At 41.5% G+C, this 25,942-nt stretch overlaps 1 protein-coding gene across 1 annotated transcript in view; it reads right to left on the bottom strand.

Annotated features, from left to right (window-relative positions):
• The window catches only part of tnfsf10l (TNF superfamily member 10, like), a 58,323-nt gene that overhangs the window by 27,957 nt on the left and 4,424 nt on the right, over window positions 1-25,942 (bottom strand). The window contains exon 2 of the mRNA XM_040141049.1: window positions 637-786. Within this exon, the coding sequence (XP_039996983.1) occupies window positions 637-786 (150 nt within the window). The remainder of the gene's footprint in view (window positions 1-636; window positions 787-25,942) is intronic.

The following is a 25,942-nucleotide window of genomic DNA, read 5'->3' as shown; positions in this document are numbered from 1 at the left end:
AGCAGCCATCCGTATGATGAGTTCAATATTAATTAAAAATCATTTTAGCAATTATTTTGGACAAACCGTATATTTTAGGTGAGCTCTCTGGAAGAGACGGTATTACTTCAGGACAGAGACTCTGAACTGAGTCTTCTCAACGAGCCGTCTAGGTTTTCTCTTCAAGTCCACTCGCAGCGGCGGGTTTTTCCATTACGATGACAAATAACGGTTAATTAGTCCCACCCAGAGGGTCAGCTCTGCACCGGTCCGCACAGATGTTTCTCTGCTCACTGTAACTGAGCAGATTCCTTCATGCTGAAACCAGCCTCCCCCTGTCCCTTAGCCCAGGGTCAGCAGAGCCGGCCAGACAGACTCCATTACAGGTTGATAACCAAAATACATGATTTACAGTCTAAAGCTCCTTCTTGATATTTCTCTTTATGTGAGTGCGCGTGAGAGTTTGTTCATCAGTGAAAAACTGTTAGCCCTACTTTATTCTGCCATTTATTCTACAAAACAATGTTTTAGGAGTTTCAATCATAAATCATTAATTACTGGGTACGATTTTCTTTCTTTAAAACAAATACATGTAAATTTAGAATGAAACCTTGTATAACTGTACTCATTGTGAATGTCAGTGGTTCGTTTTCCTACCTTGGAGATGTATGCTTTGATGCCTTCGGCCAGCTTGATGCAGGGCTCTCCAAAGAGCTGGGCCAGCTGGTCCGGGATGTCCTGGTCCTTATCCAGGGCATTCAGTAAACTCAGGCACTTCAGCTCCTCTGTGACACCCTGGCTACGCACCTGTAGGACAAACACACACGCATCAGAGAATAAGCCAGGGTAGAAAGACTGCTGAGAAAAGGTAGTGGCTTTTCGATCAAGAGACCCCAAACAAACTCCAAAACATCTACACAGTGAAAGTAATTGGAACTACTCACAGCCTTCCTTACCAACTACAATGTAGAGTGTGTTTCTGAACGGGAACTGAGCAGTCCCATATAAACTGCATCTGTAGGACTGCTGGTAGTAACATTTACAGTAACCACGTACAGTACGGTAATTTACAGTCACACCAAGACTGACAGAGAGGAAAATGCCCCACTCGTTGTGTTGCTTCCTGCTGGTATTTTTCAGTACACAAAAAAGGATCCATACAACAGCCCCAGAACAAGGGAAAGGAAATGAAAGGAAATCAAATGCTAATTCCGGAAATATTATAATTAATATGATTATTTTTGATTATACTCTTTGATAATATCCATCAACTCCCATAATTTCATATAAACGTCAGTAATTCTTTCTTATTGCCCTCATGGGGCGTTCATCCACGTCATTTATTCCTGATCCTTAGTCAAGCTAGCTATCCTCTAGTGTGCTATCACTCTCTCTGCACCTCTCTAATATGCTGCACGTTCAGTCTATCAACTCATTCTCCAGCCTGTGTCCTTTTTGCCTCATTATTTGTTCTGTTTCCTCAGCATTATCCTGCCAAAGTGCGTCCACAAAATGCATCTGTTTGCCCTTTCTTTATCGCTTTGGATATTTGCGGCATTTGTTGTTTGTGCCGCGAATCCCCCTAAATGTGCTTTCACTCTTGAAACGTGACTGTCCTTGGGGGGCACTGTATATTTAATTTTCTTAGTGAGGTGTAGAGGGAGGGAGAAAACGAGTGAGAGAAAACCAAAACATTATAGCGCACACAGAGGGCTGGATCCCCCGCAACTTCTTATGCAACAACACTAAATGCATGCACGGTTGCACCGAGGGCTTTCTCCCGGAGTCAATCGAACTGGCACACATAGGTATACAGTACATTCATATCGAGACATCTAATAAGAGACAATTAAATGAACAATTCCTGTGGGGACAAAGGGGAAATTGTTTCTTTTCCCTTTTGCTGCGCCTCCTGTTTGGCAGCAACTTCCATCTCAAATAAGTAATGTTTTTGTGTAATTTTGGTCGGCATGGGTCAAAAAAGACATCTTTGGGAACTGAAATGTAAAGAGAGGCTCTCAGGCAGTGGAGGTGTGTGTGTGTGTGTGTGTGTGTGTGTACACCCTTCAGGGAGGTTGTCAGCGTCACGGTCTGAAAGCTCTGCTAATGACTCTGTAACAAGCACTGATGAGCAGAGAGAGATTAGAGCTGCATTCCCTTCACTCCTGTTCTTTATTTTTATTCATTTCTCTCTGCTTGACTCCCTTTTTTCTAATGAAATCCTTTTTTTTTTTTTGTTAAATCACCCATTAGTGAATTCTTTCGCTGTTTTACTGCTTTCTTTGTCTTTTAATTGTCAGCCTTTTGTTTTTTTCCCCTCAGTGATACTGTTCATGTTGATTCATGAGCAGATCTGAAAATAGTGATGTGTCTGAGTGTGGAAATTAGCGCAAACCAAGCGGGAAAGAGGGCACTTATGGGAAAAGCTAGGGTTCTTTGGAAAAGAAAGGGGCCACATTGCAACAGTCTCAATATGTTGTCTAGTCCTGAAGAGGATGACTCATGTCTTTTAATGGCTTCACTTTCAGGGGTGACTCAAAATGAGTCTAATTAAATACACATCATTGTTCCAGTTGGTGGACGTTCTGTTTACAAGTTTGTATCTTGGTTTAGGTCAACTCTGGGAAGCTTTTCATTTAATATTAAGTAGGGTCACATTTTTCTGAGCAGCATAAAGCTGCAAGCTGTAGCACTGGAGGCCAGTTTCAAAAACACTTCTAACTATACAGCCTCCAAAAAAACCTCAAAACTACGTAACGCAGCATGAATCCAGAACTCTATTTGATACTTTCTGGCAAAAAAGGATGAAAGAGACAAAAAATGTCTAACCTTTGAAAAGTCCAGTTTTCTCTACGCTCACAGCTGCTTAGGAGACAGTGACTTTGGTCATGCGTAATCACGCACTGTTCATTGTCTTCCAGTGTTGTGATGACAGAAGTAGGTCATCGTAGATCATCTGCATACAATCACGACATATCCCAACAAAAGCTGCTGACAGTGAAGTCTGGGCAGAGACTGTTTGATTTTTGTGAGGGAGCGTGTGATGACAGCTACCACTGGCAGAAGTGTTGGGGAGGCTCACACATGCATGACTGCATCTGAGCTCGCTCGGCGCAACAAATGGAGTGAAAGTCAGCTTTGTTTCCTTCTGGCGCCTCTGCCAAAACAAACTCCCTGCGTTGATGGTTCTGGTTGAGGGATTAATTGTTATTGAGGAGTGTCTATATATGAGACTTAAAGGTTAGATTTTACAGGGCATGCATTTTTGTGTGTGTATGCCTGCACGTGTGTCCATTAAGTTTTGACAGGGCTGGTAGGGAGTGTTTGAGCTATTGTGGGAAACCGTCTTGTCCATGTTAGCGAGCAGATAAACTACATACACAACGCTGCACTGAGCTGAAACCCAGATTAGAAGATACTCTTCTGCTCCATTAGTATATGGAGACGGGGCCAGAGGCTTAATCACGCTATGCAGAGAAACATTATCGCCACATTCATGTCCTTTCTTTTCTCTAGTTTTTACGTGTATGTGGAAACTTCTCCCTAAGCATAATAAGTAGGAGATCATTTAATTTCTGAAAGCTTGAGAACTTCATTACCCAGTTATCGTGCAACATAAAGTCAGAAAACCATATTTCCACTTGATATTTCAGCTTTCGTTGAGTCCCGCTCTCTTTGATTTTAAACACTTGCTGCTGTTTTGTATTTCGCTCCTAAAATTTGACTTGATACTTGATACTCTGCCGTGCAGATTTTCCTACCACTTTAGGTCCTGGTCACCCAAATAAGGCAAATGTACATAATCCCACTTAGGGGATAAGGAATACTGTACATGATGAATCAGCAAATCCATCTCTAAGACCAAGATTAAGACTGAACCTTGGACAAAGTCAAACTTTGACCTGATGATGGCGCTAGAGGAAAAGTCAGGGGGTCACCGTAGTCATTAGGATTCATCCTCTATGGACCATGAAGGTCTGTACAAAATTTCATGACAATCCAATGATTCTGGTGTTTCAGTCTCACACCGCTGGCATGGCAAAAACATGTGTCAGGCCCGTTTGGGTTTTATCACACTGAACCACGTTACTGAGACAGTTAGGGCTCAGAGAAACTCGTTTTATGTCAGAAGTTATTTTCGCTCATTTAAAGAGTAAGAGCACAGTTTCTTCTCTCAGCAGTTGGTTCTGCATTCAGTAGAAATGTCATGGCTGTTCGGCTGTTGCTGAAAGTCAGCACCGCCACTTACAGAGCCAACCTCGCTCTTCCGCCTCCCATGTTTGGTCTCCCCGAACGATCTTTTCCTTCATTTTCCTGCGAGCCAAATTGTGCCGCTCTGCTGGCTTGTTGTATCTGGTGTAGTTCGTCTTTCATTCCTCTCACATGATTGTTATATCATCCTGTCACTGATTTGCATCATAACAATATCCTTTGATCCTATTGAGGCCAAGGGACTGAAATCAGATCTTCATTTATTTAGTTGGACTTTATTGAATGTACATTTTTATCAGTTATTTCCTGTACTTATTTTGTTTTCGATTTAGCAAAAACTGCTGGAGAGCTAAGGGGAAAATCTGAGAGATTGTCTAGGCCAGCATAGATATGCGTGCCTCCAGAGATGGGGGACTCGGCCTCTACGTCATTACCATGCCCTGGGAACGTGCAACTGCTCCACAGGTTTTAAACATCAACAGCTAGAAGAAGACCCCCACCCCCGTCCCCCTTTGTGCTACTTTGACAGCAGTTCGTCTCTGCCAGATCCAGGCTCCTTTTTGTGGAATCCCAAAATTGCAAAACAGGGCCCATTAGCTTTCATTGCAGGAACAAGTTCAACATTTCAAATCAATATGTTAACATGAGGTCAGCCTCAGCTCCTTGAATTGTAAAAACCTTCTGTCTTCTTTTTGTTTAAATAGAAATGACTTCTGATAAAGACTTGATTAATTAGTTTTAATTCCCAACAAAGGTCTTAAGAGGACTCGCATTCTTAGTAGTAGCCCATCATCTGCTTTGCAGTTTTGCTCTTGTTCTTTTTACAGAAATATACTTCACTCGTCTCAGAGGTCATGTTTCCTTTTTTGGAGAGTAACTCTTAAATTCTGGTCCCTGTGCACTTGTCCCCTGAGTGACGTATTTTCTCAGAGTGTTGATATCGATGGGTTGTCCTTCCCTTGGCTCCTAAGCAACGAGTCCGCCGGGCTCGTTCGGCAGCCAAACGCGGGCTAACATGTGCTAAAAACATTTGTGACACACAAGATCTGATGTAACTCTCTGTTGTGTTGTTAAACGTTAATGTTAAAATTGATCAACTATGCATGACCTTGGCTCGGGAAAAGAGAAGTAGATGAGAGTGTCTCTAAATATGATTTTTACTGGACATTACCAGTAACAGATGTTTGATCACGACACCTGTATGTCCTCCCAGCAAAGGGCTTCACACATTAGGATGAAGCTGAATTTCAGTACATCTGGTTCACAATCATTTCTGTTTGTCCAGTGACAGAATAGAGGCTTTCAGGCGATAAGTCAACATTTTGGCGGATGTCACAAGTCTTCATACCTAAACAATAAAATAGGCTGAGTATCATTGCCGTCCACAATGACCACAGAGCTGCAAAAGCTGCTCGTACGCCGTCTCATCTGCCGTCTCTCTCGCACCTAAAACTCCGCAGCTAAGGTTGGAGAGAGACTACTGTCATGCTTAAAGGAAAACCAACTTTAACCGTTATCAGACGTGAGGTGGACTGCGGCTTCCGGTGTAAAAAGTCACAATCTTAGCACATCCCAACCATATTTAACCGCCTTCTTAAGGACTTTTGTGGCAGAACAAAAACATCCCGCTACATTCAGCTTTGCTAATCATGAATGACCATGCTTTTTAGGTAAATAACCTTTTTTTTTTACATATATATACTGTTTAAACAAACAAATAAACTATGCTGATGTTTTTCTGTTTTTATTCTTTTTTTCTTTTTTTTTTCCCATGTCAGCTTGTTAGTTGGCTAACCACAAAACTTAGGCTAATCTGCCAGCTAGCAAAACCAAAAATTTAGCCAGACCAGGTAGCTAAGGTGAGCTAAGATTATCTAAAGGGACTTTTCTTTTTTTTTTCTTTTTTTTTTTATTTGATTAAATGAACGATATCAAGAAGATTTTCAAGGGGGGAAAAAAGGGACTCTTAGATAAATCTGCGGATTACATCACTGATAGCAGATGAGAAGCAGTGTATGGATGTTTATCTAAAGCGAATCCCAGAAGACCAGGACTAAAAGACAAGAAAACGATCTGTGCATTGGTTACGTAAATGCGAAAGAAATTAACTTCCATAGGACTGAACCTGATGATAAATGTTTTAGTTCAGACTGAAATTTCTTACAAATTTGTGGCATCGAGTATTGAAGTGTCCAACGCCAAAACTTGGCATCAAAGGCATTTTCATATTCTTAGTCTGATTTCTTTATTATTTAATCAGGCTCTTCTTGATTTTAAATAATAATTTTGCTAATTTTAGACTTATTTCAGTTAAGCAACATTCTCGCACTGATTCTTGTGTTGACATCATTTAACACTCGGTTCTTTTGAGAATTTTGAGTGACTTTAATCACAAAATATATATCTATTTATTCATATCATACCAATAGAGGAATATAAAGTATATCATTAAAAAAAAATTTAATTTTTTTTGGCGTCAGTTCTGAAACTCATATATTGCAATGAAACCTGTATTGAAAAACGTCAAACTGTTGAAAGCCCAGCTTAGCACAAATGTTCCTTTTTTAAAATAAATGATAAAATTATCTGCTGCACATTTATGTCCTGCAAATCTGTTTTTCTTGCCAGACTAGACTTAGTGATTAGTTTTGTGATGCAAATGCAGAGCCAAAGCCAAAAGAGCAAAAAAATTCAGAAAATCTTTCTCAGACAGATCAGAAAGTTATTTCAGGGCTTTGAACCTGAACTTTAATCATTTATAGCTAACTACTGTTCTCCAGATTCAAGATCTAAACTGGGATGGTCCCAGTTGGTCTGCTTTTAGAAATCATCATCGCTGCAGCAAGGGGAAACACACACACACACACATTTTTGAGTGATCAATGCGCTTTTTATCCCTTCTCAGCCAGAAGACATGTGGTCTCTCATGGCTGTCCATACTGAATTGGATGACTGGGCTCCAGGGAGAGAGAGAGAGAGAGAGGAAGGGTCCAGGCTGACATAGCTCCTGTGATCCTGATTCCGACTCTCTCAGGAAGCAGTGAACAATGCTTCACTGTTCCCTCCCTGTGTGAGTGCGTGCATGTGCGTGTGTGTGTGTACATGTACATATGTATTACGTGTGTATCAGTGTGTGTGGCCTGCCCTCAGTGTGTTTGTGTAATAGAGTGACTCTGTGTGTGTGTGTGTGTGTGTGTGTGTGTGTGTGTGTGTGTGTGTGTGTGTGTGTGTGTGTGTGTGTGTGTGTGTGTGTGTGTGCGTGTGTGCTTGGCTGGCCTTCGCTGGACACCAAACCCTGAAAAGAATATCTCAAAGGGCCACTCGGAAACCTGGCTACAATTTTGTGTTTTTTTGTGTGTGTGTGTATGTGCGTGTTGGTCTGGGAGTTCCTTGGCAGTCCAAAACTCTCATTTGAAGGGATTAGGAAGAGGAGAAGGCGGCCATGTAACTCAAATCCAGCAGGCCCGAGGTCTGGACCAATAGTGTGCGCATATATATATATATATATAATGAGTGTGTGTGTGTGTGTGTGTGTGTGTGTGTGTGTGTGTGTGTGTGTTGGGGGATGAACAGCAAACAGAGGGGTAAAGACAGGAAGAGAGTTGGCTGTATTTCAGTACACTTTCTCTGATTTGCAATGAAACAGTCAAGACCGAAATCGGGGACAAATAACAGCTGAGACCTTGCAAGCTCCGGCACTGTACATCCAGTAAATCGCTTCAGACACACACACACACACACACACACACACACACACACACACACACACACACACACACGGGGGCAGGGAGATTCACAAGTGCAGAGGTGAAATTAAACACACAGCATACAGCACAGTGGAACCATTTTCATTGTGTTGTGTTACACACTGTGCTGTGTAAACCGCAGCCCGTGCATGAAGTGTCTGAAGGAGTAAAGCATTCTAGCAGGTTTTTCAGGGGGAATTAGCAGAGATGTGCTCTGCTGTGCATCGTTCATAAAATATCCTGACGCGTCTTCAGGCAGAAGCAGTTAACAGAAAGGTGTAAAGAGAGAGGAAAACATGGCTTTGACAAAGGTTTGACATCTTGACTAGGGATGCAAATAACGATTACTCCGCCACGTACTCAAAATGTTCTTAACTGAGCAAATAATGTCTGGTGAGGTTACTGTGTAGCACCTGCGTGGGTGGACACTGGACACTAGAACTAGGGGGTGCACTGATTCAGCCTTTCCCCTCCTTTGATACCAATTTCACGCTGCTCCATCTTAAAAAAAAAAACAACTGACCTGCTTTACAACATACGTAGCTCCTCAACAGGGTCTTAAACTCCAGTTGCTAAACGTTTGTTTTGTAAGATGCAGCATCAGCCCTCGTTTTCTGATCCATTCTCCCTTATCAAGTTTTGTGAAACATGAAATAAAATTTTGTTCGTCACATGTTTCAGAGCGACCACCTGACAAAAAGCGCCGAAAATGTCTTTAAGCTTTAGAAAACGTCTACAGAGTAAATCTTTGGTAAGGTTAGCTCACCCTCACTGTCGGCCGGTACCGGTTTCACACCAAAAGCCTTCCGCTTCCTTCACATCAAAATACTTTGATTGTGAAGCACATGCAGGAAGTGGTGCGGTATCAGCAGTATGTTGATGCATCAGCATTACCTCAAAGCAGCAAATGAAGGGAGCAGAAGAGAAAATATTTTTATATTTAATGTGTTTTTGGCACATTAAATAAGGGTCAGTATTAGCACCTCTACCGACCCATTCGCCCGGTTCTGTGCATCCCTGCAAGGAACCTGTATATTCAACTACAATACACAACGATTTTATGTGTATTTTACATCTGTTGGAATTTCTTCAAATGCTCTATATGTATGTTTTGCGCACGTATATCATCAACTGCTTGATGACCACACCACATCTATATTACTAACACTTTATAAAATTATACTTTATATCACATTGCAATTCTAGGTTTTTGATTTTTAATTTTACCAAGAACTAGGACAGAGATGTTTGCAGACTTTGCTTACGTTTTGAACGATAACGTACGTGGGTATTTTTTGATTCTGGAATTTGCGTTACCTGCACGAATACTTTCAAATCTCCGTTATGTTACATTACGTCCTAGTGTGGCCTGGTTCCTGGCCAATTAATCAGCACCCGATCAGTTAGGCTGGGATTTAAGAATGGGGACATCATCTTCCGAGACAGCCAGCAAAGTACCTATCTACTTCTGTAAAAGACTGCCACAGAAAAATGACCACAGAGATTGACATAGCTGTACAGCCTGTCGTAAGGCGAATTACAGACACTACAGCTTAAATCTTTCCTTTTTCGTCCTCATGAAAACTGCTAACTGCTCCTAGCAACTGCTACTGCAGCTTCTGTGTCGACTGAGAAAGGATGTCAAAGGAATCTTTAAGGGAAAAGGGGGGGGGGGAGCTCCTTTCCCAAACACAAAAAGGCAAACACGAAAAACAATTCCAGACTGAATGAATGACGTAGAATGAAGCATAAATTCAGTATGATTGTCCGCAAAAAACATGCAAAACGAGAGCGGTGATACCTAGCCAACATTTATAAATGGTATCATTACTTTTATAAACAGCCACATAATGTAGGGCTTTTTTAATACCTTTTACTGTTGTGGAGCTGTGATTTGCAGTTAATCTTGGTGGAAGTAATGGGACCTGCTGGAAAAACATGAACTAATTTAGAGGAGGTCTTGCGTAGTCATAGTAAAAACAATGATGCATTGTACTTGTTATGAGGTGGGTGTGCTGGTGGTTTATGACCTTTGCACTTAAGCAAGTGCTGTTTGACTGTTAAGATGAGACCTTTGGCAAGTCGGTTTGGCTCCTCATCTGCACTCGGACCTTTGTGCTCTGACTTTGTTTTGTAAAAACTGGCCCAAAGCAGTCGTTAAAAACTGCAGCGCCTAAACCAGGAACGACGTACAGAATGTTGACATGAGCCAAAAGCTTCTGGTAATTGCGTGCGTTGTGTGTCTGCAAGGGTGAGAATGAGTCAGTTTAAGTTTTTTATGTGTACGCGTGTGTGTTTATGTACTTGCCTCTAAGGGTGTGTGCATACATGGGTTTATATTAATGATTTGTGAAGGTGTTTAATATGAATGTGTGTGTGCAGCCTGTGTCTTTCGAAACTTTATCATTCCTTCAGGGCCACGGCGTATCTGGCACACGGCCAGCGGGGTGCCGACACTGATTTATTTGTTAAAGCTGTCATATTCATCCCCGCCATATATTTAAAGACCAGCAGCCTTCTCAGCAAGCCGCCATGTTAAGGAGCGATCAGACCGGGCACTTTTTGCAAAAGAAGTTTTTGAGTACCAACCGTACACAAAGGCATTTACGATGGAAAAAATAAGGCCATTTTGATTATAACCGGTGGATAAACCCTGAGTTTCTACGTCATTCGGCGCTGCGGGCCAAGTATTTGTGTAAAGTGAAAAGTGAGACACTCCCCAACAGGGGTTCTGCCAGAATCAAGCACACATACAGAACAGCTTTCAGGGGAGTATTTTGAAAATCTGAGCCAAAGGCACAATCATTAGTGGACTGTGGAACAGAAACCGCTGTTCTTAACCTGGGTTCATGCAACCACATGTGTTCTGGCCTTGCTTGACATGCCAGCATCAGTTTGCTTCAGAAAAGGAACCAAACTGCAGAGTCAAAGACAGAGACGGAGACATTTTAAAGGTTTCAAATGAAAATGTGTATTAACATAGCTAATGACATTGGATCACTGTGGCTTTAACTGTACATAATGATGTTGGACTGGACAGTTAATGTACAAGTATAAAAATTGACCCTGTGGATAAAAAGGCATTGGAAATTCATCCTCAAATCTCTGTTCATCATGGAACATGAGAAAGTCCTGGTCCTGATCTGAAGGTGATTTTGAAAACCACCAAAACTGATCCTAAACTTCTGAACTCTACCCTTCCTCTTCTCAATGGCTAAATGTCTTTCCTTGAAATGCCAGCCATCCAGGAATGTATGTTTGGTCTTTGTAAATTTCCACAAACTGCAGCAGCAGCTGCCTTTTAAAATGTAGAGATGAGCTGCCTTTGTTAAAGTAAAGACAATCCTTTAAAAACAGTCTTCCGATTAAATTTAATCAAAAGCGAAAGCTCAGACAAGATGATCCTGACTCATGCACTGTGATAGGGGAATATTTTTCGGCATTTTGTTGACCCCCCTCACTCGAAGTGCAAAACTGAAAAGAGCCTTGAATACTAAGCGCAGCTTTGGAGGTAGTGTGGGCAGTTCTCCTCTGTTTCATGTGTCTGATTTCTGTCCCCTTTCTTGCTTAAATTCCTGTGACTAAGCCCTGGAGTCACCGCTCCATAGGTGGCTTTTTGATTTCTGCTGTAGGACAAATCAGAATCAATAAGGTATCCTGACGGCCATTCAATCACAATCACAGTCTTGCCAGAAACTCTGATTCGGGATTGCTTTTCTTTGACTACAAACGCGCTTTCAAATCCTGTCTCTTTGAACTCTGACTTTTTAATGAGTCTGTATTTAGCAGTTCGCTTTGATGCAACCTTCAAAAAACTGCTCCGCTTGCAGCGTTCAGGGCCATTTTAAAATGATGAGGGAGGTCTTTCTTGGGAAATCTCGATTTCAATCGCAAACACGCAATCAGAAAACAGTAATTCGCCTTGGTTACGTTGATGCGGCGACTTTAACATAACTCAAAGGCACACGCATATCATAGCAGTGTCATGTGCAGCGCAGACAGACAGTGAAGCATATAAAAGGCTCATTACATCCGAACGATCAGCGTTTTATCGCTGCAGCTTTGTTTGCAGCTGTGTCAGGAGGTAATAGCCTTGTCGGGTGAGCTGTTTTCACCTGCTGGTGTCGGGGGAAGTGGTGCAGAGAAAAGAGCCGGGAAAAGATATTTGTCAGCTGTAAATAAAATCGCTTGATTTTTATATGACACAATCCAAACAAATCACACTTTTTGGGATACTACTGTAGGCCATCTGTGAATCCATAACATTGAACATAATAAACTAAAAATACTAAGGATAGCATGCATTTTCAGAGAACGTCATCCAAATCTTATCAGCCTACATTAAAATATTAGGTCTGTTATTGAGAGGAGCACTCCATTTCCACTGCGTCAGATGCCATAGAATTGACCTACTCGACCAAATGAATTCCTGGTGTCAAGATACATACGTTAATAGTCAAATCTTCTCCATGCAAAGGAAATGACAAACTGAAGCAGAAAAGAAACTCTCAAACATAAAAAACAACTCCATCATGATCCAGGAACAGGGCTACATTTCCTGTAAGTCTGAAAAGTTCACAGTTTGACATGCTACGATTTCTGGACACTTAAGGTCTTCAACCTTCTCTCCCTCGTCGCAAACAAACCAGGTTACACGTTGGAGAGTATTTGATAATGAGCTTCATCTGATCCCCACACTTTAAAATCGGTCCAGACGTTTGTTTGCGTCTACTTAGAAGCCTTAATGATATTACTGGAAGGCAGTTACTTGCATGAGTGTGAGCCACTTAGCTCTCCTTTGTGATGAGGAATGCTGCAAGAGATCTAACGACTACATCTGCTAGATGCCTGTGTGTGAGTGTGTGTGTGTGTGTGCGTGCGCGCATATGCAATTGTTTTGCTTGCGAGCAACACCGCAAATCTATGCATGCACCTTTTTGTGTCTTCGTGTTTGCGTGATTCTGTGTGCGCATTCGTGTACTTCTCTGTGAGAGCCGGTGTTGATGATAGTGTACGCAACCCCACAGCAAGACCGCAGATTACCACTCCCCACTCTTTGTGTGTGTGTGGAACTATGACCTCTCTTTGTCAATTTTGCAGTTTTGGATTCCTTCCAGTTTAAAGTTTTTAAGACATACAAAAGCTGGGTGGACCTGCCTGCAGATATTCTGGTCGTTTCTTTCTTTCTTTTTAACTTCCTTGTGCCTTAAAACAATTGAGAATGTTAATGTTTAGATTTAAAAAAAAAAAAAAAAAAAAAGCTGTAAAGATGCCGACTTAACTGTATCATTATAGGAGTGTGACCTTTTTTTTTTTTTTTTTTTAAATCTACGTTAGTGGCATTGAGAAATTAAAAAAAAACTTTTGCTCTCATTCAAAGGGTTCAGTTTCTGTTCCTCATCAGACCGAGAACAGGGGAGAGAGAAAGAAAAGAGAGAGAGGGCGGATGAGAGATGTAAAGAAGAGCGTAAGAGGAGGTCAGGACTTTCCAGTTTGTCTCTGTCACCTGTGCACGCATACCGACGGCAGTGCTCCAGGCGACTGAGAGTTGACGTGATATGAGGCAGAGCGAGACTGAGGACTACAAGGAAAAGGAGTGAGCCGTGTTCAGAGACTGGATCTTCTGAATTATGCGGACGATGAATGTCCCGGCGTAAGTCGTGTCTAACAGAGAGAAAAAGCTAAGGGTGCATTCAGGCGAGTCAATCATTTCCAGGTTTATCACCAGGAAGCTGCCCTCAAATAGCCAACAAATACCGGTGGTGAACTCAAACGTGACATTCATCATCAACACTAAATGAACCACTGGCAAACAGTGTGCCAGATTATTGGTAAAAACTTTATATCTATTATTTTTCTGTGTTTTACGCCCTGTGAATAACATTTCCAGGATGGTATCACACAGTGGTAACATGGTATCTCCCGGCTCTACCAATTGACAAGAATGGCCTGACTCCTTATCTTGTGAATCTTCCCAACAATTTACAGGCCACACAGTGGATTATGGGATATTCAGGGCCAGGATTACGGAAACAGCTGGACTCTTACCTGGTTTAACCTCAGGTTGTTTGGCTGTAGCTCTGATAGGGTAATGAACAACTACTCTAGCAAGTCTGTTTCACGCAGTTAAGCCTAAATTCAAGATCATGCGTTCCATAACTGGACGATTTAATTGTGGATTGTATTTAGGATTAAAGGATTAAAGTGAAGAAATTGATAAAAACTGCAAACACTCTCAGGCTAATGAAAGGCCAAAGCTTGACCAAGGGATACACAATGATGTTGAAGCCATGTTCAGTGATGCAGTTTAGGTCATTGTGCTGCTGTGAGGTCCTTTGGGTGCCTGTGGGTGGGCAGGTCCAGCATGGGTGGGCAACTGTCTGTAAATGCATTTTTGTGTGTGGAGGTGGAGAAGCAAGTATGACTCAAGTGAATGGGGCCTTTACAAGTGTTATTGTAGTGGCTTAAATTGTAGCTGATCTCTGTTTTTCTCTGGTGTGGTCCAGATGTCCCGACAAAAATGAAAAAAAACAAGGAAAGTGGGCACTTTGAATGGCTAAAAGTGTTATTTACAAGGCAGAGGTTAGAATTATTTTAGGGGAAGTGTTGGAATTTTGAAAAGGCTGGACAAGAAGGTGAGTAAAAATACCAAATGATAACCAATGCATTTTCGTTTCATATAATACTCAGTGTGGCCCTCTAAAAAACAAAAGACAAAAAAACAACAACTAATATTTAAAATAAGTCGATCCTTTCTAATGAAACACAACTTGTAACAACGTGTATAGAAAACGAGTCTAATTCACATTCCGAAATAACAGAGATGAGATGCACTGACATCCCTCCTGTGTGTCGTGTGTGTGTGTGTGTGTGTGTGTGTGTTCATGCCTGTGAAGCTACTGTTTCTGGCAGATGCGTAGTTGGTGGTGTCACCAGCTACCACAATAAACACCCTGGTGACATCTGGGAATGCTCGCGCACTCTCTGCACTTTCACATAACAAGACTGGGTCCAAAACTTAGCGTATGGCTGTGCTGTGCGTGGTCGCTGTGCGAAAATTGAGAACGTAGTTGAAACCTGTTGTGACCGACGTACTGGGCGATGACGTCACGCCGTTGGTCCCCATCGGCCACTGCTCTTTCAAAACGAACTGGCGCCGAACGGTTTCCATTGCGCCATCGGGGGGCACGGCAGCTGACACAGACGTGAATGAGCTTCTAACTGTCTCACTGAGTGATCGTTAGCCGAAATCACAGCACGGCCCTTGCCTTCAAACTTGTGTGGGGTGATTTTGTCAGATGACGATAAACATTATAAAATACAGGATTTTTAGCAGCGCAGAGCAGCAGCTTGGAAATAGTTTGGAAGTTGAAATGGTTTCTGTTGTCTGACAACCGAAATAGAAAAACATGTAAATGAGAACAGCTTTATATTGGGAATTCAGCTGTATTAAATTACTGTATATGTGAGCACAGAAAGTCCAGCCATATACTAGGTTTTGACCTGGTCTTACATCTTTTTACACTCACTGAGCCAAAACTAAAGACAATTTTTGCTAAACACACAAAACTTAAACAACTACATTCTCGGTCCTTATGCATGAAATTTAATCTAAGTTGTATAAAACACATCCTCATATGTGGTGGTTCGGACTAAAAACACTGACCGATCACGAGGCTGCAAATCCCTGAAATGGAAGTTGATTAGAGGTTTGGGTTACTTACTGAGAAATGCGATGTAAGTCATGATAACGGCACGCAAACAGGTTTCATGAATCTCATAGAGCAGGTATGTTAAAATATAATCTTCTCTGATGAAGAATCAAAACAGACGCATATACCTAAGCATAACAAAGTCGAAAAGTAGGTGTTTAAGTGTATGTGCATGTGTGCAGTTGGTTAAGCATTCATTAGCATTTCCTGATGACAGGAAATTCTCAAGAGAATAGATCCCACATGTTTTTTTCAGAGTTTCAAATTTTAAAGCCTTTTCTGACGAATTTTTTTTTTTTTTCTTCTGCTGAAGATGCTTTTGGGCAGTGTTCAGAAACATCTTCAGAGATCATGACAAGCGTTGAATGCTGCCCAACTCTCAAAGGCCAGACAACCTTTTGGAATCTAAACTGATGGGATTCTTTGCGGCTATTATGTTGCTTCCGCAGGATGGTGAAGTTATTGCAGTTCTTGTTGACAACTAATTTCCTTCCTCCATATGAGAAGGTAAAGATTATGAGAAACACTAGAGGAAACAAAGACATTTCGCAGATTTTAGCCAAGCTGGAGGTGTGGCTCTAGGGATGGCACTGTTGGTTTGTGTTGGTTCACCACTTTGGTCCGTACTGAAATTTCTCAACGGCTATTGGATGGACTGCTGCGATATTTTTAGCATGTTGTATTCATGGTCCCCAGAGGATGAACCAAATGACTTTGGTAATAGTTTGACTTTTCCTATTGCGTCAACGAGGTTCATATTTTTGTTATTTAATAAAATGTCTCAACGACTATTGGACAGATTCTTGCAAAATTTTCGGGAAAAAATAATGAAATGGAAAGAAATTTAAAAAAAAAAAAAGCTCTATTGGCTCTTCATGACTTTGGTCTAAACAGCCTTCTGAACTATTTAAAATATTTCAAAATCTAGATGTTTCTCAGCTGTCCCTCCCTGTTCATGATATGTCGGAAGCACTAAGGCCTGGGATCCCCTCTTTGCATCGGCAGAAAAACACAATCCTAGATCGGACGCGTTTTCATAACAGCCATGCAAGGTTTTTATCTCCTCGACAAGGGGCCAAGACATCTGAGTAGCTATTTCTGGAAACAGGACTTCAATCATTTCCTTGTTGGCCCTCGAAAGTCTTGGAACCGGTATATTTTATTTAGATCCCTGCCAAGGATTTACTTCTTTTATGATGTGTCATGATGCAGATCTCACGTTATCAATGTGGCGATTCGTTCGTTCCCAAAGTCTAATTTCCTTGGGAGCTAAAATGTAGGTGTTACGGTGCCGTAATCTAGCAACCGTTCCAACATCTGCTTTCTTAGCCTTGCTTGGCTCTAACTCTTAACAGACAATAAGTCTACCAAAAATGACAACATAGTTTAAAAGTCACGGCCTGAAGGGAAGTTTTAACCAGCTGCATGACAGGTTCAGGATTTTACCTCTTTTCCCAGAGCTTTTCTTATTAAGTTTTTCCCTTCAGAAACTGCAGACAAAGCCAAATCCCTGCTCAGTGGCTTTTTTTTCTGTGGTTCATGGATGACCCGTGATCGCACATGTACAAACCTCTTTAATGAGGTGGTGGTATGTCATGTAACACGAAGCAAAAAATTTGCTTCAGTCTGGAGCTCAGTGTAGCAATGAGGAAGTGGGACATCAGCGATAATGTTTTTGTGGGTTTTTTTTTTGATGCACGAAAGCAAAGATGATAGGTTAAGATGCCTTTCATGAAAGGCCAAAACCGCAGTGTTCTTCAGTTAATGAGACATGACAGAAGACAAAGGGGGGGCGGCCAACACTAAGGTTTATTCAAGAGGCAACTGTTGTGGAAGTGGGACGAGAGAGGGTGGAAGGATAGAGAAGATAATCGGGGAGAGATTACAGGACAGCGAAGGAAAGGGTCCACTGGTTGTTTTAATTGGTACAGAAATGAGAACTGACAGAGGGACAGGAGGGTCTTGTTACTGTGTTCAGAGTCAAAACACTGATATCAGACGGAGAACAAGATTGTGTGTGTGTGTGCGAGTGAGAGGGAGGAAAACATTGGACTAGACAGACTTTTTTCAGCTGACACTAACAAGCCCTCCTCCTTGTGCCAGGACAGAGATGTCAGCCCATTCCCAGGGTTAGATCATGTTAGACCAGCTCAAAACTTTCCATCCAATCAGCCCCTGGCCAATCAGGTGACACGAGCGCGCACGCAGCAGCTTCTATTTGCACACACACCTGTAAATTATATTATAACACTAAGGTCATATAGGTCAATACAGTCACTCTTTGCGAGAAATCACTTTCCAGGACGCTTTAAATGACCAGCCCCATACTATATACATAAAACACAACCAAAAAAAATAAATAAAAAGAAAATACTCTTCTTCACAGCGGCAGTCCAGAGCTCTCACCGAGTTCAAAGCATTACAAAACATAACTGAGGCAACTTCACTTCGTTCCATAACAGTGCCCTAAATTTAGCCGCCAGCTGTTGTGGTGACCAGGGCTGCACCTGACCATTATTTTCATTATCCGTTAATCAGCAATTTTTTTTCTTTTTCTTGATTAATCAGTTAATCGTTTGGTCTATAAGTTGTCAGAAATAAAGAAAACTGACCATCACAAGTTTCTTAAGGCCTGATGTTGATCAGCTTAAACGATTACTCGGCTAATCACTCCAGCTCTACCGCTGGTGTTGGAGAAAAAATTACCTGCAGGGAATTTGTGATCCGACAGTTTGTACAACGCATCCTGATGATACTTTTGCTCCCCACTGAAAAGTGTTTAAACGGAACTCTTCAAACGCTTTTCAATGTGGAACAATCAATCTTATCGAAACCATTTCAATGCAATTTCTGTAAGATTTTCCAAGTTGATAAGAATAAGTCCCCGGTGGCCTCCGCCCAGGTACTGCTGGTGAAAATGATCTTTTAGCTACTATATGGCTGGTACATAGAATGTATTGTGCATTGTCCCTGTTGAATAATCAATAAAATAAATATTATAATAATAATTTTCCCGCTTTTGTCGCCTGCCACCACACTAGGTCTAGCTGTGGTTCGACCGGACATGTTCCAACAGGGCAAAGCGGACGTCTTGTCCACCTCTCCTTTGTCATGACTTGTGTGTAGAAAGTTATGGGAAGGATTTGGTTTCCATATGTTGCGAGGACATATGGGGCCCTTTAGAGTGGAGATGGGAAATGTGGGAAGTTGGATAAATGAGAGGAAAGACATTTTGTTGTAGGTCAACACTTAGGTGAACTAGCATTCTCCAATTTGTATTCATTAACTCTTTATCCATCTGTGTCCTCGTAGCACTATAAATTACAATGTAATTCTTGGAGCCTTTTATTTACCTCAGCTAGGCCATTTATCACAGGACCCGACGGCATTTTCGAATTACCAGACCTTATATATAGGAGTAAAATCTAGCATGTGCTTTTAAGAACCACATATTAAAAGAAACTGGACTTTAATCTATGGCCATCTACAACATGTGTGCTTTTGTACTAAAGCAGCAGGTAGATTTTATGTGCAAATTTGTTTGTTTTTTTAAAAAACAGACAAAAAACTGCCCGAAACTCTTTTTAGCTTAACATTTACATTTCCTTGGCTCATAAAGTTTGGATAGCTCTCTTTTCATGGTTTGTTAAGCCTAACATTCTACTAACCATTAGTTCTTTTGTTTATTTAAAACATGAGGAAAAAAAAAAATCAATAACTGTTCAAAATGTCTTTACCAGTGATTTAAGTTCGGCTAAGGGACATTTTTCCTTTTTATTTTTTTACTTTCCTTTTTTTTTTTTTTTTTTTAATCAGTAAGTGTTACACAATTATTACGCACTTGATTTCTGTACCTAAACTTTCTCTCTAGAGCTGAAGTCATTAGTCGATTTGATTATTTAGCCAATCAGCAGAAAATTAATCTGCAATAATTTAGATTTTTGAATTAAATTTTAAAAAGAAAAATCTCTTTTGGGCTCTGGGAAGTTATATTAACCAAACAATGAATCGATTATTCAAGAAAATACTTATCACATTAATCTACAATGAAAATAATTAGTTTCAGCCCCATTTCTCTCCTTGCAATATTATTTGCCTTAGTTTAAAGATCGTCCAAAAAGTTCTTCAGACAGCCGCGTTTCAGAACAGAAAATAAAAAAAGCTTTCATGAAGTGGATATACATTAGGTTGAACCACTTCTGTATGTTGTGAGCCAGCGATGATGATTATCACAACTGATGTGAAAAGTGTAGATTAGTCCTTTAAGTCAACAGAAATTCAGCTGGCGCTGCAGTGGACGCGCCGTAAGGCTGGTACGAACTGACAGCATAACATTGCTCCCAGGTGCATCGGATGGTTAGCAGCGGCCGTATCAGTCGTCAGGCGTGGCAAAGGTCTTGAGTGCCGTCGAATCTCACGAGGAGCATTTATCAGCACTTTATAGCCATGTTGACTGAGCAAACAAAGTGATTATACACAGCCCAGCACCAGCTGTCGGTACTCGCACTCACTCACACACTCGCACACTCACAGCTGTAGCCACATCCTAATGAGCATTCCAACGTGGGAACGCAAATATCCTGTTTTCACGTGTCAGGCTGGTATAAGCCAAGGTCGTGTGTGTGTCTGTGTGTGGTGGCTCGTATATCTCTACTCTATCAGATCACACACCGGACGGGAGCAGACTCCTCTCCTGTTCTGTTTGAGCTTACGAGTAATCTCTCTGTTTGTTGCTAGGCTCTCGCCTCTCCATCATCGGTCGCTTTCGCTTTCACTCCTTCCTCACTTCCACTTCCGAGACTAAGAGAGGGAAGATGACGAAGCAAAGATCCCAAATTGTGCTCGAACACACACTAACTGCAACGTATCCCAAAGAAGGGCCAGATTTCGTTTACTCCTGAATGTCCGAGTTGACTGTGATGACGTATATAAAGTAAATGAGTGCTTCTGTTTGGGTGTTTTACGTGCAGCTGCTTTTAAAACTACTTAAAATTTAAACTTGCACGTGGGGATATTTTGCTGGAAAAGTGGAAAATAACCTGGTTTCCCGAGCTCTGTCATTTTACCGGATTACTGTTGGTCTTGTCAGGGTAATATTAACATAATAATTCAGCATCTGGGAAACATGCTTCTTTGCCTTCTTGCCGCGAGTTAAATGTGAAGATCAGTGACACTGTCGTGTCGGTATGGAAAGTATGAAGCGTCTGGTTAGTTTAGCTCCCCACGAAGACTGGAAGCGGGGGTGGGGGGGCGCAACTAGCCTGGCTCTGTAGCGAGCACCTCTAAAGCTCCCTCATTAACATGTTAATTGTTCAAGTATTGATTAAGCCCAAGATGCAAATAGCTTTACCATTTCTTCAAAAGAAGATTGAAACTGACATATTTCGGGTTTTCCGGAGAATTCAGGAACTTCACTAGAATTTGCAATAAAGTTCTGGGGATTTGAACATTGCTCAGCTGCACAACATGACTTTTCAAAGAGAGACCCACGGAAAGATCCAGCAGAGTTTAAGCAATTCAAATCTAGAGGTGCATTATCCCTCTGCCACATCTCTGACTCACCGTCCACAGAGGACAGCCCGGCATTTTTACTTGATGAATTTCGGTTTACAACATTTATGCAGCATTCGGCGGTTTTGGAGTTTTAAAAAGACAGGATGCCTCGGCCTCTGCTGCTTAAACTTTGACCAATCTGTTGGTCTCCAGAGTCTAGATACTACTGTACAATTGAATAAAACCCACACAGAGTATTTTCAGACCTCATCTCTTTGATGTTCAAGGCTCGTCGTCATCCCCTCCTGTCTTTCCCCTTCAGCTTCCTCCTCTTCCCTGCCTCTTCCTACCTACCTACCTACCTTCCTTTTCATCCTCGTCCAAATGACCTGACCCTGAATACACCGAGTGTGCATGCAGTTCTGTGCAGAGACACAACTCTGTCTCTAATGGATCTGCCCTCGCAAGTCTCCCAGTACGTGTGTATTCCAGTGACTATTTCAGTATTTCGGTGACCTATAACTCTCTAACTGGCTCTAAAAGCCTTTTTCCAAGTAAAAGAAATCTTACTAGGAACTTTCCTGACTTTCGTGTCAGGCAATTGGGTCGGAAAGCTTTTTTTTTTTTTTGATGTTAAAACTGTATGTATCACGCATGACTGTGATGTTTTTAGCAAGTACACAGAACAAACTAACTTTTGACTGAAAAAGGTCAGAATCTGGTGTGTTTGTGTGCACTAGCCAACACGTCTGTGATCCTGAAGTTTCAAGAAATTATTTCACTGAGGTCATTTTGGCCTTGTCATCTTCATTTAGTCATGAAGACAGAAGGCGAAAGGCAACGGAAAACATGTTTTTTCACCCTCTTTATCTAACCATTGTGTGTTTACATGATTTCCATTTAAGCATCTTGTTTTCTAGCTCTCTTGCTCTTTTTGTGTTATATGCTGTAAATAACTGAAATAAGTTTTGGAGACATACCCAAGGGCTGTTTAGATGCGCAGAGCACAGCTTTGCACGCACACACACGCTCACATCCATTGCCACTTAGCTTCTAAACTCCTGCCTCATAAAAAAAAAAAAAAAAAAAACAAAAACTGCTTGTTTCACTCCTGAAAAATTCGCCCCCCACCCCTTCGAGCCCTAAACATGACTGTAACTCAACTCTCCGACGTGGACTTGAACCATAACACAGAGAGACAGCAGAGACTGCAGGTGGGCGGGAGGGGGCTGTGTGTGTGTGTGTGTGTGTGTGCGTGTGTGTGTGTGTGTGTGTGTGTGTGCATGAGTCAGAGAGAGAAAGAGGGAAGGTGTGATGGGTCGTGTTTCCAAATAATTGTCAAGCGAATCTGAAGCAAAGTTTTGAAGAGTCACCGAAAAGAAATGTGAATTCGGCCCGTTTTTCATCAACTGGTGTGGAGTGAATGAACGAGGCTGCGCAGTGTTGCCAGAAGGTGGCGTTATAGGCTACGCTACAGATGGCTGTAATAAACGGTAGAAGAAGCAGAGGTCATGAACCGGAAACGAAACAAGTTTGCCAACCACCAAAAAAACCTCGAAGGAGACGAAAAAACGAAAACCACCTACGAGGAAAAAAATAGGATTATTTTTCAAATGGGCAAACTCCAATTATTCTTTCATGTCAGTCACGTGTGTTTCGGCCACGTTTCATGCTGTCGGGTGACGGGAAGATGCTGGAAACAGCTTCTTTCTCTTTTTCTTCTTTTTCTCTAGAGGCGGACACAGCTGATCAGTCGTGAGTTAAACGTCCGCTCTGTCAGAACTTATTCGCGAAAGGGTTTTCCTTCTCCCATTAAGCGGATTAACCCTTTTTTCGGAAAAAGCAAAAACCACCTCAAGCAAGCGTGAAAACTTTTTTGCGCAGTTAAGGGAATTTTGCTATTGCCATACTTTTTTTTTCTTCAAAATGTGCATAAAAATATGCTGATGGAAACGCAGCTATTGAAGGAGGGAGAGAGCCAGAGAATTGTGTATTTTGGCAATGGAGTCTGGTGGTGGAAGGTTTATATTAGTACCCTATAATTAAATCTAAATATTTGCAATGAAAGTTTTGATTTTATTCAAAACTGGTTACTAATGATGAACATGCGTGCATTTGCTTGTGTTAAAGTTTGAATAACTCTGTTTCTCTCGCTCTCTTGCACGCACACACACACACACACACACACACACACACACACACACACACACCACTCTGGTCCACACTTGCACACCCGTGTAATGCACATGTGTTGCATTTCCAACACAAAAACACACATTGCCATTGTTGTTAGGGCATTAATTGAATCCTTATTGGTAACTTTAACCTTGACCCTTTTCAAATAAAACCTGATCCAGTGTGAAAGTCTGGGATAAATATACAGCAGATTTTTTTTAATAATGGAACAACTGACTTATATTGTTCTATACCGCCGCTATAGGAGGCAATGTCTTGGCAACAACAGCTGAGGCCACACGGGGAGCCTGGACTGGAGAATTGGCTGTTTTTGTGTGTGAAGGGTTGAAATTGACTGACATTACAACGCTAATAGCAATTTTTCCGCTAGTTCTTTACCCTGTGTGCAATTCAAACATGCTTACAACAAGACGTCGGCTTACTTGTTCAGCTGGTCGCTTTTGGCAGGTGCCGACATGTTCCCCTCACTTAAAGTGCCACACGTTCCCGTGACTGGATATTATGTCAAGTGGATTCCCTGGGCGGCTCAGGCATTCAGAGTTCACGGCTTTGCAAATGCTTAATTCTGGCAAGGGGGAGACCTTTTTTGTAGTAATAAATAAATGAATCAACATGGGAACATTATCGACATGAACACAGATTATTATTATTTATTTTTTTTAACTTTCATCTGTCAAATCAAGGCCTTTTTTTTGTCTCGATTTGATAGTTGACAGTAGAGATACAGGAAAAATATTTGTATAGAGAAAGAGGGATGTCCAGGTGGAACCGAACCGGGGATGGTGCGATTACATGGAATGCGTTTTAGACCCACTGGGTCACGGGGATGCCTCCTGGTATTTGTTTTTAAACAAACTACCAATGGAGTCTGGAGAGTCAAGTGGAACTGTGGTTAGTAAAGAAATGTCTCTTTTGAAGTTTCAAGCTATAAGAGGAGTATTATCAAAGCCGCCATGTACACTTGTATCTATGGCTGCAACAAACCATTCGCTTCAGTTATCAGTGAATCCGCTGATTGTTTCCTCAATTAGTCGATCAATCGTTTTGTCAGTAAAATGTCAAATTGTGAAAAAAGCCCATTGCCATTTCCCACATCCCAGGCTGACATTTTCAAATGGCTTGTTTTGGATGTCCAACGGGTCAAAACCCCAAAAATACTCCGTTTACTATCATGTAGGACATGAAAACCTTTAGATCTCCACATTTAAGAAACCGGGACCAGCTGATTACTTTTCTGTTTATCTGCTAATTAACTGATCGGCCGATCGTTGCAGCTCTAACTCTCGCAATTGAGCCGTTCGTTCCTGGCAGGGACGGCTGTTGCCAAGGCCACTTCTGGCAAACAAAGCTGACATGATCTAAACACAAGGCTGAAAAACTGCACAGAAATTTTCCATGGGAGTTCAATCCTGCTGACTGAGCTTTCAGAATTTAATTATATGGTTCTCAAAGAACTGAGATCCTCTGCTTTGGCTTGTAGAAGGGGGCTACATTATCTGAATAGCTTATCTACTTTAAAGTTTTGTAGCTTTAACCTTTAACCTACTGTAGACCAGCTGTGACACCTAATCCAACACAAAATCTGGTGGAAATTTTTCAATATTTGGAGAGATTTTCCTCATCTTTCTATGCTCTGAGGTCGTCTGGTTATCACATAGATAAAAAAAAAAACAAATGACCTAAACACACCCACAAATTAGCTGAATCGCAAAAACACAGAAAAAGACAAAAATTGGTGATTTCTTGGGCAAAGTGGACCACACACACACACACACACCTAAACACACGCCTAACAAACACCCACACTAAGTCAAACGTTTTCTATGTCAGACCACACACACACACACACACACACACGCAAAAACAGACCTGGTGTTGCATGTAGGGGTGAGTCAGAGCCTATCAGTGAACCCAAACAATAATAAAGTGGACCAGCGGAGTGTAAGGAATGGAATGCCTATCACACACACAAGCACAGATAACACAGAAAAGCCCCAGATTTCACACAAAACAACCCAAGCGACACGAGAACCTTTTTATATTTCAGCGCAAGCATGCGCCTACGAACAAACACAACACACACAAATGAGTGTGTTCTCGTTGGTGGCCGGGGTCAACAGGCGCAGCGAACATCAAAGGTTTACACCGACGACAGTTTCACATGAGATGAAATACTCAGCAGTTACAGATACGGAGGCTCGCCGGACATCAGATCGAGGAAAGTCATAAAATATGATGAAATTAATAAAGTTTTCATGCAGATACAAGACACAACATAGCGAAGGTTTCCTCACAACCAACTCACGGGAACTGCAACTGAAACATGGCTAATATAGTTTTCTCTGCGGTCTAGTTATTCATCCGCAGCGATGGAAAAGCTCTTAAATGTAAAGAACACATCTAAAGGATGTCCGGCGTATTTGATCCCTGTTATCTAATGTACAAAGAACATATCTGATCTAGTGCTAAGCTTACAAGATTTACTTCTGATAACCAGTGAACTATAAATATAAAATTAAATGCCGTGCTCGCACATTATACATTTAATTTTAAACCGCTAAAGAGAAGCTTCCTGGAATGATTGTTTTGAACACAAGAAAAAAG

Source organism: Xiphias gladius, chromosome 12, assembly GCF_016859285.1.
Source record: "Xiphias gladius isolate SHS-SW01 ecotype Sanya breed wild chromosome 12, ASM1685928v1, whole genome shotgun sequence".
Lineage (NCBI taxonomy): Eukaryota > Metazoa > Chordata > Actinopteri > Istiophoriformes > Xiphiidae > Xiphias > Xiphias gladius.
Note: the sequence above shows the minus strand (reverse complement) of the source record. Positions and strands in the feature narration are given on the sequence as shown.